An 18,323-nucleotide genomic window follows, 5' to 3' on the forward strand; every position below is an offset into this window, starting at 1 on the left:
CTACTCCCTCCCCACAAGCTACTCTTTTTACTATGGCATTAATTTTATTCATTGCAATTATGACTATCAGAAATAATCTAATTATTTTTTTCTTTTCAATGTGATACGTTTGAGTTGTCTTGAAAGCTGCACAACTTTTACCTATGGGGTCTGGAACAGGGAAAAATCTCAGCACCTAGTTGTTATATTTACAAATCATGACTAGCTCTAGCTCTCCTGAATCTGAACTGAAGCTAGCTTTTTATAAATTCCTTCTGAACAGGAACTTTGTTCCTAGTAATAGGAAATTGCAGAATATTGCCTTTCTTCAAACTTTGGAAGAAAATGAGATATCTTTTCTGACATTAAAAGAAAATCCCTAGAGAAGTGAGACGGCTATTGCATCAGGAAGAACTGATTCATTGTCCTGGCTTAGGTGACTGAGTCTGGCACACTAAGAAAATGATACTCTAACATGAAGAATAAAGAGGACGAGCTCATAAAGAAGTAAGCAGGAGAAACACCAACGCATATATGTAGATTCTAACAAACTATCAATCCAGAGTACATTCAAATCTCTTCTAGAGCAGCGAACAACACAGTGTAGCCAGGGGTGCAGAAGACCGCATTATCTATACTGGGGATACAGCTCTAAAGAAACCACCTTGCAATATCTTGGGCAAGAACCACAGGTCAAGATAATAGAAAAAAATAAAAAAAAGTAACGACCCAGGAAAGAAAGTATACGAAATAGGCTGCTTAGGTATGTTAGAGAAGTACCAGGGAAGTGGAGAAGTGACACACTACAGTACATAAACTGCTTGGGCAACTGCTAAATGCAACTGTGAAGACCCTTCTTCAAATATTATTAAGAATTCCCAAGCAATGATAGCAGAGCATGGGACTGAGCAGGACCCCAATGATCCCGATGAGAGCTGGACCCTGCGCAAGTGCATTGTTATACACCCATGAAACCCATCCTCGGTGGGGGGGGGGGGGGCGGGCGGGAATGAAACTCATCTCCCACTACTGGGAAGCACGACTCTCAGCCCCCAACCCGACAAAAGCAAGAAACAACTCTGCGAGCAGGTTGTACTCCATGTTGAAGGCGGTTCTAGTGATGGCGGTGGTGCAGGGGAGAACCTGGGAGCACCACTCCTGAAAAGTACACTTGAGACTGACAGAAGAAGAAGGAAAATCGTTTCTGGGGCTCCAAAGCGGAAGCTCCAGCCAAAGAGAGTAGAGGGAAAGAGGCCGCATCAGACCCACCCCCTGGCCTTTCGCAGACGGTGCCTTTTCTTCCAAAAGGCCCATCCAGTGAATTCAGCTGCTCGCCCACGTCTGGGTTCTCAGGACTGGGGTGGACGTAAAGGTGTGACACAGAGAGAGACAAAAAGGTAGGCACACCGAAATACACTTCTGTGGATTTATACTCTCTACGGTAGTCACCCGAGGGCTCCCCGAGGCGCCGGGATCTGAGTGGCTCCCTCACGAACCGCTATTTCCATCCCCTCCTCGAGGCTCGGAAGGAAACCCCACGGGGAACCCGAGGGTTTGGCAGTCTTGAATACCTCAAAGGTCGCCCCACTCAGAAGGGCGCAGTCCCGGTGCCCCCGCACCAGCTGTGGGGACTGTGGGGACCGGGGGAGCTCTCAGCCCCGGAGACCGGGAGGGGGAGGTGCGTCCCGACTCCCGGGCCCCTCAAGTCGGCGGCCCGGAGAGCGGGGGCTGCAGAGACGGGGGACCCGGAGGGGAGGCACGGGCCGCGCCCTCCGTGGTGGCCCTGAGCCCCGCCACTCGGTCCTGTCCCGGCTCGCCAAGGCTCAGGCCCCCGGAACCTCGGACTGAGGGGGCGGCGACCGGGCACCCTGCGGCCACTGCGGCCGCGGCTCCTGCGGCTCCAGCGCCCGCCTGGTGGTGGCTCCGGAGTGCCCGCCCCCAGCTCTCTTCCCCGCCCCTCGCGCCCCTCGCCCGCCCCCGCCCGGCGCCCGACCGCGCTGACCCGCAGCCCCGGGGCCCCGAGCGCGCCGCGGCGGCTGCTCCTCGGAGGCGGCGGCGGCGGCGGCGGCACCTCCCCCGCGCGGTGGCCGCGCTCCCGGCGGCACAGTCCTCCCGCCTCGGCCATTTTTCCTCCTCCCCTCCCCTCCAGAGCCTCATCCCTTCGCCCTCCCCCCGCGCCGGGACTTTTCCGGAAAGTTTTTATTTTCCGTCTCGGCTCTCCGAGAAAGAAGCTCTCCGTTCGGCCGCCGCAAAAACTTTTCGGCCCCCGCCCTCGGCCGCCCGGCCCCGCCGCCCCGCCGAGCGATGAGCGCTCCTCCGCTCCTGCGGCCGCCCAGCCCGCTGCTGCCCGTGGCGGCGGCCGCGGCAGCAGCGGCCGCCGCGTTGGTGCCGGGGTCGGGGCCGGGGCCCGCGCCCTTCCTGGCTCCGGTCGCGGCCCCGGCCGGGGGCATCTCGTTCCATCTACAAATCGGCCTGAGCCGCGAGCCGGTGCTGCTGCTGCAGGACTCGTCCGGGGACTACAGCCTGGCGCACGTCCGCGAGATGGCTTGCTCCATCGTCGACCAAAAGGTAGGGCGCCGTGCCGCTCCCCTCCCGGCCTCCCGGCCGCGCGGCGCAGGGGGCGCTGCCCTCCCCGACCCTCGCCGCCAACTTTCCGGCTGCGGGGGCTCGGCCGGAGCTGGGCTCGCCGGCGCTCAGGAAGCCTCTGGCACCGACCAGCCGGACTTGGACGCCCGCGCCCAAGGCATCGCGCTCCCTGTTGCTCTGCCCTGGCGCCCCCATGCTCTCCGAATCCCCAGGTTCTCGCCTGTCTGAGTCCTTTCTCTGCCCATTTCCATCCGTCCCATGACATGTCCACGCATCCTACCCTGCTCTCGTCGCGCTCCTGCGCACCCTTGGGACTTGCCGGCTCCCTACCCACTCCCTTCTCCGCCCCCCAGCCTTCCCTTCGGAGCCTGGACCGGCGCGTTCCCGGCCCGAAGTCCCGCCGGGACGAGCTCCGCACGGCTTCAGCACCACTCCCTTCCCCTCTAGATCCGTCCCCCCACGCCCAGGTTGCTGCTGATGGGTTCCTGGAATGACCTGGGCGCGAGGAATTTCTCACCTGTCAACTGGGCTTTTAAGAGAGGGGGATTGGCTTGGCCAGCTGTGAAAACAACTGAGCGGACCCCAACTACCCAAGTCCTTTTGGTCATTTGGTCCCACCTCTGTAAGAGCGTGGGGACAGAATTTCCAACGACGAAGCCGCGGAGCTGCGGCTTATTTTTCTGGCACATAGAGAGTGGGACACTGAAGTGTTGGGGTGATGTCCAGGGACTCCCTCAAGGCTGAGTGCCCTCAAGTCCGAGACTGTGGGCCTCTCCACGGCGGCCATCAAGGGCAGGCTAGAAAAGGGCCCTGGTCCTGGACCAGGCCACCCTGGGGGAGACTCCGCGCCCACCTCTGTTTACACTGCTAGTCTGATTTTCAGGTTGGCAAGGGGCGGTGGGGGTATAAGCTAGTGGGAGCCTTGGCGCCAGTCTTCTCAGGACAGTCAGCCAGGGCTTGGGGGCGGAGACAGAGGGCACTAAAGGTGCTGGATTTCAGTCCTGGAGGACTTGGCTAGGACTGCCTTGCAGTGCTCTCCTGAATAATCAGGAATTGCCTTCTTGAAAATTATTTGAAATGGAGTTTGCCAAACTTGGAGGGTTTTGAATTGTGACACACTGAGCTCAGGTACATTAGGAAAGCCTAAGGGGGGGGGGAGAGATCACTAATCTGGGAAGTTGTGAAAGTTCTGAAGGCCAGACAAAGGTAACCATGAGTGCCTGCAAGTTTCATTCAGTGAAAGGAGTGGCACTTTATAGTGCATGTGTGATTCTCAATTGCTTGCAGCTTCCATGCAATGTTTGTGTCCAGCCCCAGTGTCAGGGAGTGTGGGTTATGGGAGAGCGGGAGCACTCCCCTAGGCATCAATAGCCTTACCTGATCAGAGTGTGGCCACAGCATCTCCATGTTAGAGTGTGTAAGAGTTCACTGAAATGCAGTGCTGCCCAAGCACAGACACACTGGAGATAATAACATTTCTCCAAAAAACATGCAGCTCTGTGGAACTGTGATTTCTTATCTATTTATTATTTATTTATTTATTAGTGTGTGGAAGTCTTCTTTCCCCTTTTTATTTATATATATAGAGAACAGATTTCATGTAATTCAGATACAATTCCAAGAATATAGTAACACTTTTCTCCTTTTCCTTCAGTTTTTGCAATAACATTTAGAATTTACATCACAGTGGGAAAACCATTGTTCAGCAGGAATATAGACAAGGGCTATCTAACGCAAGGATGTGGTGACAGAATATTTAAATGCAGTCTAATAATGTGGACAGACTTTGTTTGCCAGCTTTAAAACACACGCACACCTTAATGGAATTTAGGATGAGGTGAAACAATCAAGGTTTAAGAGGTTGGGAGTTGCATCTGGGTCGCTCCCAAGAGGGATGTCATATGGAAAGAGTGAGGTGAGTCAAAGGGAGAGGGGCTGCAGGCACCCCTGGATTGCAGTAGACTCGGGGTGGGGTCTAGGGTATTTAGAGAAGGCCTTGACATTAAAATGAACTCAGTAATCCTCGCATAGAGAAATCATCCCAAGAACATCTGAGCCATGGATTTGCTGTGTGGAGGGTGCTATGGAATGCCAGCCATATTGCAACAGAAAGAAAACTGGAGTTTGTTGCTGTGAGCTGCTTAGAACCCGGGCCAAGACTCTAGGGGAGAGACTTGGAGAAATACTGGAAAGGGAACATCAGCAGTCCCTGGTAATTGATTTGCGAAGGGCAGCCCTTTCCTTTTGCATTTATTCCGGTAGTTCTGTCTCAAAAGAAAAGTTTGAGAAGTTTGCTTGCAATAGCCAAGAGAAGGAGTTCACTTTGATTTTTTTGTTGAAGATTATTGCAGAGATTTACATATGTGAATCTGAGAATTACTTATATTTGGAACACTAAATAAATATGTTCTTGGTATTGGATCTAGACAGAGGATTTTTTTTTCTGTCTTCTGTCATCTATTGCAGGATACCTTATTACCCCAGCCAGAAACAAGGTGGGAGCCATATGAGTCCATCACAGGCTAATAGAAATCTGCTTTATGACGGTAGGAATGGTAGAGTGTGTCACTGTGGCGGGAAGGAGGAGTTCAGAGGTAGGGGAGGCCCTTTTGTCCTCTGTTTCCACTCTTCTTGAAGTACCTTATGAAGACATCAACCATGAGGACAAATGGCAGAGGAGAGAAAGAAAGATAAAGGATGGGAGAAGGGGGGGGGGTGATGGTTTATCAGGAGAGAGCTGACAGTTTGAACTTATTTACAATGTATTATGTAGACCAGACTCACGTGTGGTTCACAGCAGCAGGGTCCCTTGGTTTTCTGAGCCCTCCTCTTTTGTTGTTTTAAATTGTGTGAAGAAGTTTTGCATCCAGTTTGTTCATGAACTCCCTAAATTCTGTCGTTGGTCATCATAGCTTAAATCTTTGGAAGTATTAGCAGTTCAGTTGATTTCAGCAACATTTCTGGGACATTTTCATGGGATGAACGACTGAAGTACACAGGCTGAATAAGAGAGACACTGTTCCTGCAACACTCATCTTTAAATTCTTATTATTTAGAACTTAAGTTGTAGTTTTCTTTAATTAGGTCGATTTTAAAAAGTAGTAAACATATGACTGTACTTGAAAAATTTTGATGATGATTCAACAAAAATGCTTTCATTTTAGGATAATATGCCCTGGTTACTACTGAATTATATAACTAAATATTTCTTTTATCTTTTAGTTTTGTTGAAAAGTCTAGTCTTGCTTTTTTTTATATGTAACAATGTATAAATATATAAGATGTAATTAATTCTTTTTTTGGGGAAATATTAGCTGAAGGGTTTTTTGTTTTTGTATTGTATTTATTTCTATACTTCACAAGCTTGCAACACCAAAGGCTGGTTGTATATAAAGATATGTATTCTGTTAGTTCCTGTACATGATTCTTGTTTTCAGGAAGGTAACAAAATAATGACAGTAATTGACTTCATTTTGAAACACTTTTACTTTCTGCTATCAAAGGAACTGTGAATATATAGTCTAAGAAGGCGTTGTTCTGAAACAGAGCAGAACATTCCAAAGGAAAAATTTCTTGGTATCAATCATAGTACTTTATCTACATGTTCTCTCTCTCTCTCTCACACACACACACACACACACTCTCTCTCTCTCTCTCTCTTCTGAAAAAAACCTAAGCAACATTAATTTAGGGATGTGTGATGCAATTAATAACACTGTTTTGACTGTTATCAGAAATTTATGTATTCTTGAATTTACTTGAATAATAACATCCCTAAGACTCCTGAAATTTAGTTTCACTTTGCACAATCATCTTTCTGGCCAAAGGGATTGACGTGTGAGATGTTTTACAAAATATTTATTTGAAAGGCAGAATGACAGAGTGCAAGCAGAGAAAGGGGGGAAAGAGAGAGAGAGAGAGAGAGAGAAAGAGAGAGAGGGAGATGTTTTCTATCTGCTGGTTCACTTCCCAAATTGGCTGCAATAGCCAGGGCTGGTCCAGGCCCAAGCCAGGGGCCTGGAACTCCTTCCAGGTCTCCCATGTGAGTGACAGGGACCCAAGGGCCATCATCTGCTTCCTTTCCAGGCCCATTAGCAGGCAGGTCAATCAGAGACATAACAGCTCCAACTGAAACTGGCCTTCCAGTGTGGGATGCTGGTGTCACAGCATCCAGGAAAGGTGAGATCTTACCAGATGGTAACTCACTACTCATTAAAGAAGTAACACACTTTGCATGTTTTGCTTTCTTAATTGTACATTGTTTTCTTAACAGTTGCAGTATAATTTCCGTTTTTATTGTTAACTTGAGCTACTCTATTGCACAGATTGAGAAAGCTGGAAATAATTAGCTGATTGACCAACCTAACACCTGTTGAACAACAGTCTTTTTAAGCTAATGATAGCCTATGAATCATAGGTGTATAGAAGTATTTCTTCTTCTAATTTTATATTTGGGCATATTTTATGTCTGCTGATTTCTAATTTAAAGATGAAGTACAGAATTTGTCATTTCATTAAATGATTCTTAACCAGTATACTTTTAATACTGTCTATATTTAAAATTTATTTTTTTCAGATTTAATAGTAATAAGATGATTATATTTTGGAGTTATATATATAAAGTGATACATTTATATGTAGCATATTATGAAAGTATCTTAAGTGGCTTTTTTGAAATATTTCAGTACTCATGTGTGGTCTCCACATACTGTTTGATATTTTGTATTGTAGACTGTAAGAACATGGCTTCACCATGTTTCTCACAATCCAAAAAAGAAACTCTGCTTTATGTTTTGCTATCGGTGTAGATACGGTATATGCCATTTAACAATTTTTGCAAAGAGAATATCCTTTGAGATAGGGAAGTTAAAGGCATCAAACTTTGCAGTCTTTGGGCTGGGAACTGTTGAATGATTGGCTGTTTTGACAATACTGGAATTAATCTGGGACATTATGAGATAAATTTGAATGAATAAAACTATCATGTGTATGATGGTAGTGCTAGGGGGCTAGAAAATTATTAAAAAAGTTTAAAAACTTGCCCCATACCTAAGGAGAGTGAGAGTGCAGTTCAGCCTACCATACTCTTATCATGATTATTAAAGGGAGAGGGGATTTTTGGCTTTGTGGTTAATATGCCCATTTGGATGCCCACATCCCACATGAGAGTGCCTCTGTGCCTGATTCTGCCTTCATGTTATTTGCACCCTGGGCCACATTAGGAGATGGCACCATGTGGGAGGCCTGGAGTGAGTTCCTGGCTCCCAGCTTTGGCCTGACCCAGTCCTTGTCTGTTGTGGACATTTGCGGGGTGAACTGGCAGATGAGAGCTGATGAAAGTAAAGCATGTTTATTTAAAGAAATTATTATAATGATCAAGACAGTAGTATTGATATCAAAGTAGATTAGAGGTGGGTAAATGCAATCATGTAGGATTTGATGAAGTTTGTCTAATTTTTGTATTTGTTTGTGTTGTTTTTATGGGCTGGGGATAATTCATCTTTTTGACGTTTCACCTCTGACAGTTATCTTGTCAATCTGAAAGATCTAAGCCTAAATGTGAAAATAATTGGGAGGGTAGGTGCAGCGTAGGGTGTTTTTAAAGATAGCATTACTCTAGAGAGATTTTGAAAATAAGGTTTCAATTTCTTTAATCCTTTTTAATGTTGGAATGTATTGGAACAGAACAAAACAGTAAGAGTGCATCATTTTTCCTTCTATAGTGTTGGTAGAATTTAGATGCAAATATCATAATGATTTTTTTTTTGGACAGGCAGAGTTAGTAAGAGAGAGAGAGACAGAGAGAAAGGTCTTCCTTACGTTGGTTCACCCCCCAGTGGCCGCCACAGCTGGTGCGCTGCGGCCGGCACACCACGCTGATCCGAAGCCAGGAGCCAGGTGCCTCCCTGTCTCCCATGTGGGTGCAGGGCCCAATCGCTTGGGCCATCCTCTACTGCACTCCAGGGCCACAGCAGAGAGCTGGACTGGAAGAGGAGCAACCAGGACAGAATCCGGCGCCCCAACTGGGACTAGAACCCAGGGTGCTGGCACCACAGGCAGAGGATTAGCCTAGTGAGCTGCGGTGCTGGCCAAGATCATAATGATTTTGCTCATGTATCTTCAGAATTCTTTTTTGACAAAAAGAATATTTAAAATTCTCCCCAGGAATTCTTGTGATACTGTCAAGTAATATTCTTGTTTCATTAGAAACCAATAATGATGGTAATACTTGAAGTTATTTGGTAGCAGAGAAACCCACATTATATAGTTTCTGATTTATCCTTGTCTCATACAGAATCAAGATAAATGAAATATACAAAGTCTTTACTGATAAAGCCCCAAGGCCATTAAGAGATATAGTTCAGAGTGTAATAAAGGTAAGAGGTAATGTAAAAACACCACATATTCAGAAATAATTATGCCTGTTCAAAATTTCAGTTTCCTGTATGGAGGTTTCTTGCAAATTTGCAAGAGGTTCTATTTGGCTTAGTCAGACAGTTGATACAGCAGCTTAGCAATGTTGGCAAATATGAAGCTTAGGTTTTTAAATATGAAATCATTCAGGAATTTTGTTCAATTTATCTTGTTGAAAAGGAAAAAAATATGTAGCCTTCACTGGTTTGTTGGTATCTATGCTGACTAAATCTGATTGATGAGGAATTTCTTGAATTTATTGCTTGTATTTGGGCACAACTTAAAGAGTTTTTGAATGCTTCTTTCAGTTGTTAGCATCCACATTTTTCACTTAGATCATAAAATGAATGAAAAGTATGAATGTGATAATGAAAATATGAGTAAAATATGTGAGTGTACATAATAAAAGTATTTGGATCATCTAAGGCCTGTAGACTGGTATATCTTGTTAAGAAAGGAAGCATGTATTCTTTATCAACTGGAGTTTTTTTTTTTTTTTTTTTAATGTATCCTTCACTGATTCAGAGTTGGAAGGACTGTGGCTTATGTATTCAGTGTTAAACCTGTTACTATTGAAGCCTGCTTTGTATAGAAACTTTTTTTAAAGTTTGGTTTGATTTTTTTTCCTTCCTACACACAGTTTCCCTATAAATAGGTGTCTCAGCTTAAGCAGATGATCAGTTTATTGTGAAAAAGATAAAAAGATTGTACACTTGCAGTGAAGTAAATATCTATAGTCATGGATTTATTGTTTTTCAGCTTATTTGCTTGGTGTCATATCAGTTCTGCATAGGAATGGTATACTATATAGGATTTTGAAAAAGTATTACTATATTTTACATGATGTCTTTGTACAATTAGAGAGATGACACAGGGACAGAAAGGAAGGGGCAATTAAAAAGTGGAAATACTGTCTAAAGGTATACTGGAAAGATCAGAAAACAGGACCATTAGATTAACGGGTCACCATTTCTTATTTCAGCATTTTAGCCACTAGCTGAGCATTGGGACCTAATGGTTAGTACCATCTGAAAATATGTTTAGTAGCTTTTTGATCAAATTTTATATGTGGTACAAAGTTTTGGCTTCATATGGATCATATTAAGTTAGTGGTTTGGTTTGGTGCACTTTTGTAAATTTGTATTTGATTTTTTTATAGCTCTGACTGTTGGTCATACTTTTTTATCCCTCCCCCCCCGAAACCTTTTATTTAAGGAATTTGCATGCCATGCATTCCATAAGTACAACTTTAGGAACATAATAATTTTTCCCATGCTATCCACCGTCCCACACTTTTTCCTCCTCCCTCTCCTCTTCTCATTCTTATTTTTTACTATGATCTATTTTCAGTTCACTTTATACACATATGATTAACTCTATACTAAGTAAAGAGTTCAATAAATAGTATATAAAAAAACTGTTCTACAACAGTTGAGTCAAGGGCTGTTCAAAGTCATTGCATCTCAAAGTGTCAATTTCACTTCTATAGATTATAGATACATTTATTTATTTATTTATTTAAGAGGTAGAGTTACAGACAGTGAGAAGGAGAGACAGAGAGAAAGGTCTTCCTTCCATTGGTTCACTCCCCAAATGGCCGCGACAGCTGGAGCCACACCGATTGAAGGCAGGAGCCAGGTGCTTCTTCTCGGTCTCCCACGCGGTTGCAGGGGCCCAAGCACTTAGGCCATCTTCTACTGCTTTCCCAGGTCACAGCAGAGATCTGGATTGGAAGAGGAGCAGCCGGGACTAGAACCGGCACCCATATGGGATGTCGGTGCTGCACGCGGAGGATTAACCTACTGTGCCATGGTGCCGACCCCTATAGATTACCTTTTATGTGCTCTGTTATCACAGGTTATGGAGAATATATGGTATTTGTCCTTTTGAGACTGGCTCATTTCACTAGGTATGTTTTCCATTAGAATATAATATAATGTTGCAAGCAACATTTCATTATTTTTTTACTGCTTTGTAGTGTTCCGTGGTGTACATATCCCATAATTTCTTTATCCAGCCATCAGTTGATAGAAATTTGGATTGATTCCATATCTTAGCTATTGTGAATTGAGCTGCAATAAACATGGGGGTACAGATAACTCTTTCATATGCTGATTCTATTTCTCTTGTGTAAATTCCCAGGAGTGGGATGGCTGAATCATAGGGTAGGTCTATGTTCAGATTTCTGAGGTATCTCCCTACTGTCTTCCACAGTGGCTGTGCTAGTTTACATTCACACCAGTGGTAGATTATGGTACCTTTTCCCCCACATCCTCGCCAGCATTTGTTGTTTGTTGTTTTCTGTATGAAAACCATTGTAACAAATATGAGATAAAACCTCATTATGGTTTTGATTTGCATTTCCCTGATAGCTAGTGATCCTGATCATTTGTTCATGTTTGTTGGCCATTTGGATTCCTTTTTTTGAAAAATGCCTATTTAAGTTATTTGCCCATTTCTTTTTCTTCATTTTTTTTTTAAGATTTATATATTTATTTGTAAGAATTAAAGAGAGAGAGAGAGAAAGAGAGAGAGAGAGAGGTTTTCCATCCACAGGTTCAGTCCTCAAATGGCTACATCGGCTAGAACTGGGCCAATCTGAAACCAGGATCCAGGAACTTCTTCTCGGTCTCCCATGCTGGTGTAAGGTCCCAAGGACTTGGACCATCTTCTGTTATTTTCCAGGTCATAGAAGAGAGCTGGATGGGAAGTAGAGCAACTGAGACTTGAACCAGCATCCATATTGGATGTTGGCACTGAGGTGGCAGCTTTACCTGCTGCGCCACAGCATGGACTCCTTGCCCATTTCTTAACTGGGTATTTGTTTTGTTGTTGTTGAGTTTCTTGATCTCTTTATATATTCTGGTTATTAATCTTTTACCATTTGCATAGTTTACAGATAATTTCTCCCATTCTGTCAGTTGCCTCTTTACTTTCCTGAGTGTTTCTTTTGCAGTACAGAAGCTTCTCAATTTGATGTGATCCCATTTGTCAATTTGGGCTTTGATGGCCTGTGCCTCTGGGGTCTTTTCTAAGAACTCTTTGCCCATGCCAATGTCTTGCAGGATTTCTGCAGTGTTTTCTAATAATTTGATGGTATGAGGTCTTAGATTTAGGTCTTTAATAAATTTTTAAAAAAGTTTATTTATTTACTTGAAAGTTACGCAGAGAGAGGAGAGGCAGAGAGAGAGAGAGGTCTTTTTTTTTAAACACATTTTAAAGATTTTATTTATTTATATGAGAGGTAGAGTTACAGACAGTGAGAAGGAGAGACAACGGTCTTCCATCCACTGGTTCACTCCCCAAATGGCTGCAATGGCTCCGAAGCCAGGAGCCAGGAGCCAGGAGCTTCCTCCTGGTCTCCCATGTGGATGCAGGGGCCCAAGGACTTGGGCCATCTTCTTCTGCTTTCCCAGGCCACACCAGAGACCTGGGTTGGAAGAGGAACAGCTTACTCTAGAACTGGCGCCCATATGGGATGCTGGTGCCGCAGCTGGAGGATTAACCCTTTAATAAATTTTAAGTGGATTTTTCTGTAAGGTATAAGGTAGGAGTCTTCCTTCATATTTCTGCATGTGTAGATCCAGTTTCCCCAGCACTTTTTGTTGAAGAGACTGTTTTTGCTCTCGGGATTGATTGTAGCTCCTTTGTCAAAGATAAGTTGGTTGTAGATGGATGGGTTGATTTCTGGCATTTCTGTTCTGTTCCATTGGTTAATCCATATGCTTTTGTACTAGTACCAGGCTATTTTGTTTATAACTGCCTGTAGTGTGTTGAATGAAGATGACCATACAGCATATCAAATCTCACGGGATATAGAAAAAGCTCCGCAAGAGGAAAGTTTATAGCAATTGGTGCCTACATTAAGAAATGAGAAATGTACCAAATGAGCTATCAGTGCATCTCAAGGACCCACTAAAGCAGCAGCACAAAACTAATAGGAGAAAAGAAATAATTAAAACTAGAGAAGTAATATATGAAATTGAAACAAAAAATGCAAAAGATCAGAGAAATGAAGAGCTCATTAAAAAAAATCAAAATTGATACACCATTGGCTCAACTAACCCCCCCCCAAAAAAAAAAACCAGAGAAGACCCAAGTCAATAAAACTAGAGATGAATAAGGAACTGTAACAATAGACACCACAGAAATAAAAAGAATCATCAGAAATTACTACAAAGAGCTGTATCCCAACAAATTGGGAAACCTAGAAAAAAATGGGTATATTCTTAGACATATACACTCTACCAGTATTGAGCCGTGAAGACAGAAAACCTAAACAGACAATACCCACGAAAGAAATTGAATCATTAATAAAGATCTTCTCAACAAAGAAAAGACCAAGGCTGGATGGCTTCACTGCTGATTTCTACCAGACATTTGAAGAACCAACTCCAGTTCTTCTCAAGCTATTCAAAACAATTGAAAGGGAGGGAATCCTCTAAAACTTCTTCTATGAAGCCAGCATCACCTTAATTCCTAAACCTGAAAAAGATACAACATAGAAAGAGAACTACAGACCAATTTCGCTGATGCACATAGACACAGAAATCCTCAACAAAATACTAGCCAATTGAATCCAACAACACATCAGAAAGATCATTCATCTGGACCAAGTGCAATTTATCCCTGGTACGTAGTGATGGTTCAACATTCACAAATCCATCAAAGTGATACATCACATTTACAAATTGAATAACAAAAACCATATTATTATTTCAATAGATACAAAGAAAGCATTTGATAAAATACAACACTCTTTCATGATGAAAACTTTAAGCAAATTAGGTACAGAAGGAACATTTCTCAACACAATTTATGACAAATCCATGGCCAGTATCCTATTGAATGGAGAAAAGTTGGAAGCATTCACATTTTGATCTGGAATCAGACAAAGATGCCCAGTCTCACCATTGGTATTCAGTATCGTCCTGGAAGTTTTAGCCAAAGCCATTAGGCAAGAAAAAGAAATCAAAGAGATAGAAATTAGGAAGGAGGAAATCAAACTATTCCTATTTGCCAGTGATATGATTCTATATATAGGAGATCTGAAAGACTCCACTAAAAGACTACTGGAACTCATAGAAAAGTTTGGTGAAGTGGAAAGAATAAAATCAATACACAAAAATCAATAGCCTTTGTATACACAGACAATGCCACGACTGAGAATGCACTTCTAAGATCAATCCCATTCACAGTAGCTACAGAAAGATCAAATACCTTGGAATAAATTTATCCAAGGATGTCAAAGAGCTCTATGATGAGAATTACAAAATATTAAAGAATGAAATAGAAGAAGACACACAAAAAGTGAAAAAATTTTCCATGTTAATTGATTGGAAGAATCATATATAGACAGGAGTGTCAATTGGTAAAGTCAACAACAGGAGTCACTGTGCACTTACTCCTCATGTAGGATCTCTATCCTTAATGTGCTGTACATTGAGATTTAATGCTATAACGAGTACTCAAACAATATATTTCACTTTGTGTTTCTATGGGGGTGCAAACTGTTGAAATCCTTACTTAATGCATATTAAACTGATCCTCTGTAAAAAAAAAAAAAAAAAAAAAAAGAAATTATCAATTCCCAACTTGACTCTCACTGGGATTAAACATGACAATAGGTCTGCTCTGATTTCATCATCATTTAAAAAAAAATCATCTATTATTTTTCACTTTATGTTTCTGTGTGGGAGCAAACTGTTGAAATCCATACTTAATGTATACTAAGCTGATCTTCTGTATATTAAGATAATCGAAAATGAATCTTGATGTGAATGGAAGGGGAGAGGGAGTGGGAAAGGGGAGGGTTGTGGGTGGGAGGGACGGTATGGGGGGGAAGCCATTGTCATCCATAAGTCGTACTTTGGAAATTTATATGCATTAAATAAAAGTTTAAAAAAAAAAGTCAAAAATAAAAACATTATTTATCAAAAAAAAAAAAGTCTATACTACTGAAAGTAGTTTACATATTCAATGCCATACCAGTAAAAATGCCAAGGACATTTTTCTCAGATCTAGAAAAAATGAAGCTCAAATTCATATGGAAACACAGGAGACCCTGAATAGCTAAAGCAATCTTACACAACAAAACAAAGCCAGAGGCATCACAATACCAGATTTCAAGACATCATTCTTACCCTGAGTGCCCTTTGAACACTGCAGAAAAAGGTGATCCTACAAGATACCCCTGTCCTAATTTTATTATGGTATAATTGGAAAGATAAAATTGTATTTATTATGGCATATAGTTTTTTTGCAAAGAGTGTTGCTTTATATCTTTAAATACACTTAATAAAATACAATTTCTAGCCAAATGACAAAAAAGAAAAACAATTCATGTAAGAAGAAGAAAGAACTCTAGAAAAGTAATCAAGTGTATCATAGATCCAAGAGGTTACACACAATTTTACTTTTGATTCAAAAAACTTAAAAAAACCGCACTGAGACACTTTCTGATTTTTAAAATAGTATATATAATAGATTTGCATTTATTATTGAAACACATCAAAAATAAAAAACAATTTGAGGAAAAATAGAAGCTATTATTTTTTGATTTTGCAAATTTAAATTTTTCTCTGGAAGTATTTTCTGACAAATGTTTTACAGAATACATGAATGATAGGTTCAATTTTTATAATATTGTTCCTATAGTCTATTCAAGTACTCTACTGTTTATCATATTAATTATTCTCACTTTAAGGTAGTAAGTCAATATTTTAATGACACTTTTATTATTAAAATAAAATGTAGGCTATTCCTACAAGATAATCATAAAATAAGATTTTAAGAATCTTTATGTAAAAGAAATGTTTACATTCTTGGACTCAAGTTTATCATAAATGCCTTCTGCACAACTCTTTCCATTTTATTACTGACACTGATATTGAACTGGGCCATTTAATAATTTCTCAAAGCTCTACTAATGGGTTGTTTAAGCCATAAAATACACATTGTTTTCAAGTTGTACAAATGTTTTTGCTTTCTTTAAATTCATGTCTTTTACCTGAACTATTAACATTCTCTTCTATGGCAGCTTTTAAAAATTTTCTTCATTTTTTTTCTTTAAAAGACAAAGAGAGGGAGATCTATCTTCCTTCCATCGGTTCACTGCCCAACTGCCTGCAACAGCCAGAGATGGGCTATGCCAATGCTAGGAGTCAGAAACTCTATGTAGGTGGCAGGGAGGTAGCACTTGAGCCATCATCATCTGCTGCCTTGCAGGGTATGCATTAGCAGTAAGCTGGATTAGAAGTGGAAGCAGAGACAGGCACTCCCATTTGTGATGTGAGTATCCCTAGTGGCTATTTATATGGCATACAGTTTTGGAATTATTAATATATACACCTGCTCATTTTGTGTATGCGTGTGTGTGTTATGTATGTGTGTGTGTGTGTATCTATGATAAGAGCATTTAAGGTTCATGCTTTTAGCAGTGTTCAGGTGTCAAAAACATTGCCATTAGGCGGCAACTAGCCATGCTATGTGATAGATCTCTGAAACTTAACCATCTTAAATTTTGTACACACTGTGAAATTTTATATTCTTTAGCTAGCCTCTACTCATTCTCATTACCCCTCCACTCCTGCCCAGGGCGGCCACCATTATAGCCTCTGCTTTTGTGAGTTCAGCTTTCTTTTCTTTTTTTCTTTTTTTTTTTTTTTTTTTGACAGGCAGAGTGGACAGTGAGAGAGAGAGAGACAGAGAGAAAGGTCTTCTTTTGCTGTTGGTTCACCCTCCAATGGCCACCGTGGCTGGCACGCTGTGGCCGGCGCACTGCGCTGATCCGATGACAGGAGCCAGGTACTTATCCTGGTCTCCCATGCGGGTGCAGGGCCCAAGCACTTGGGCCATCATCCACTGCAGTCCCTGGCCACAGCAGAGAGCTGGCCTGGAAGAGGGGCAACTGGGAGTTCAGCTTACTAAAATTCTGTTCTATATGTCTGAGAACAGGCAATATTTCTTTTTCTGTGTCTGGCTTATTTCACTTACCATAATGTCTTTCAGGCTCATTCTTGTTGCAAATGGAAGGGATTTCCTTCTTTTTAAAGACTGAATAGTATTCCATTCCATATGTGTGTATATGTGTCACATATTCTTGATCCATTCATCAGTTGATGGATGCTGAGTTTGGTTCTCTTTCTTGGCTATTGTGAATGATGCTGCAGTTAATTGCAGATCCTTCAGTACCTGATTTCATTTCCTTTAGATGTAAACCCAGCAATGGGATTACCTGCCACTTGGTAGCTTTTTGATGAACTTTCATACTGTCTTCCAAAATGGCTGCACTAATTTATGTTCCCACCAAGAGGGTTTGCTTTTCTTTGTTTCCTCCCCAACACTTATCTTTCATCTTTTTAAGAATAGCCGTCCTAGCTCATGTGAGGTGGTTATCTCGTGGTGGTTTTAATTTGCATTTCTCCAATGTTTGTTGGTGGAGATCATATTTTCATATACCAGTTGACTGTATGTCTTTTGAAAAAGGCCTGTTGAGGTCTTTTGCCCATTTTAAAATTGAATTATTTGTTTTCTTACTATTGAGTTATATGAGTTCCTTTGTGTTTTAGATATTAGAGACCAGGTTTTCTGTGATAACGCATTAGATATTTGTCATTTCTCAGCCATGTGATCTGGCTTTCATTAGCTCATTATCCTTTGGTTCAGCTTTTAAGTGTTAATCTTAAAACATAACAGGAGGGGCTGGCACTGTAGCACAGTAGGTTAATCCTCTGCCTGCAGCACCAGCATCCCATGTGGGCACTTGTTCTAGTCCCAGCTGCTCCTCTTCTAATTCAGATCTCTGCTTTGGCCTGGGAAAGCAGTGGAAGATGGCCCCCAAGTCCATGGGCCCCTGCATGCACATGGGAGACTGGGAGGAAGCACCTGGATCCTGGCTTCGGATCGTCGCAGCTCCAGCTGTCACAGCCATTTTGGGAGTGAACCAACAGACGGAAGACCTTTCTCTCTGTCTCTCCCTCTGTCTCTAACTCTACCTCTCAAGTAAATGGATAAAAATCTTTAAAAAAAAAAATACAGGAAAGAACTGTCATTTACTAACTGTCCAGTTGCTTAGCAGTAGACTAGTCTATGTAAAAACCTTAAAACCACAGGCTTTCTAGAAGGAAGCCATCATGGCTTTCATTCTTGGCTTTGCCTCATTTTGGTTGTTATGTAGCTGTCATATCCAAGCCTCAAATTTCCCCTGCATAAAATGGAGACAGAATCCATCTTAAAAGGCTACTAGCACTTAATTAACATGGGATGAAATAAGATGCATAATGAATGTTTGAGACCTCAGTTTATCAGGCATTATATTATTTTGTTCTTTTAAAAAATACTTT

General features: G+C 41.9%; 1 protein-coding gene across 2 annotated transcripts in view; it reads left to right on the forward strand.

Annotated features, from left to right (window-relative positions):
- Positions 1–2,154: 2,154 nt before the first annotated feature.
- PRKD1 (protein kinase D1) overlaps positions 2,155–18,323 on the forward strand; it is a 349,145-nt gene continuing 332,976 nt past the window's right edge. For both annotated transcript variants that reach the window (XM_051822738.3, XM_051822739.3), the window contains exon 1: positions 2,155–2,547. In XM_051822738.3, the coding sequence (XP_051678698.1) occupies positions 2,284–2,547 (264 nt within the window). In that variant the 5' untranslated portion in view covers positions 2,155–2,283. The remainder of the gene's footprint in view (positions 2,548–18,323) is intronic.

The sequence above is a fragment of the Oryctolagus cuniculus genome, chromosome 12 (assembly GCF_051225735.1).
Source record: "Oryctolagus cuniculus isolate XC-2025 breed Fujian yellow rabbit chromosome 12, ASM5122573v1, whole genome shotgun sequence".
Lineage (NCBI taxonomy): Eukaryota > Metazoa > Chordata > Mammalia > Lagomorpha > Leporidae > Oryctolagus > Oryctolagus cuniculus.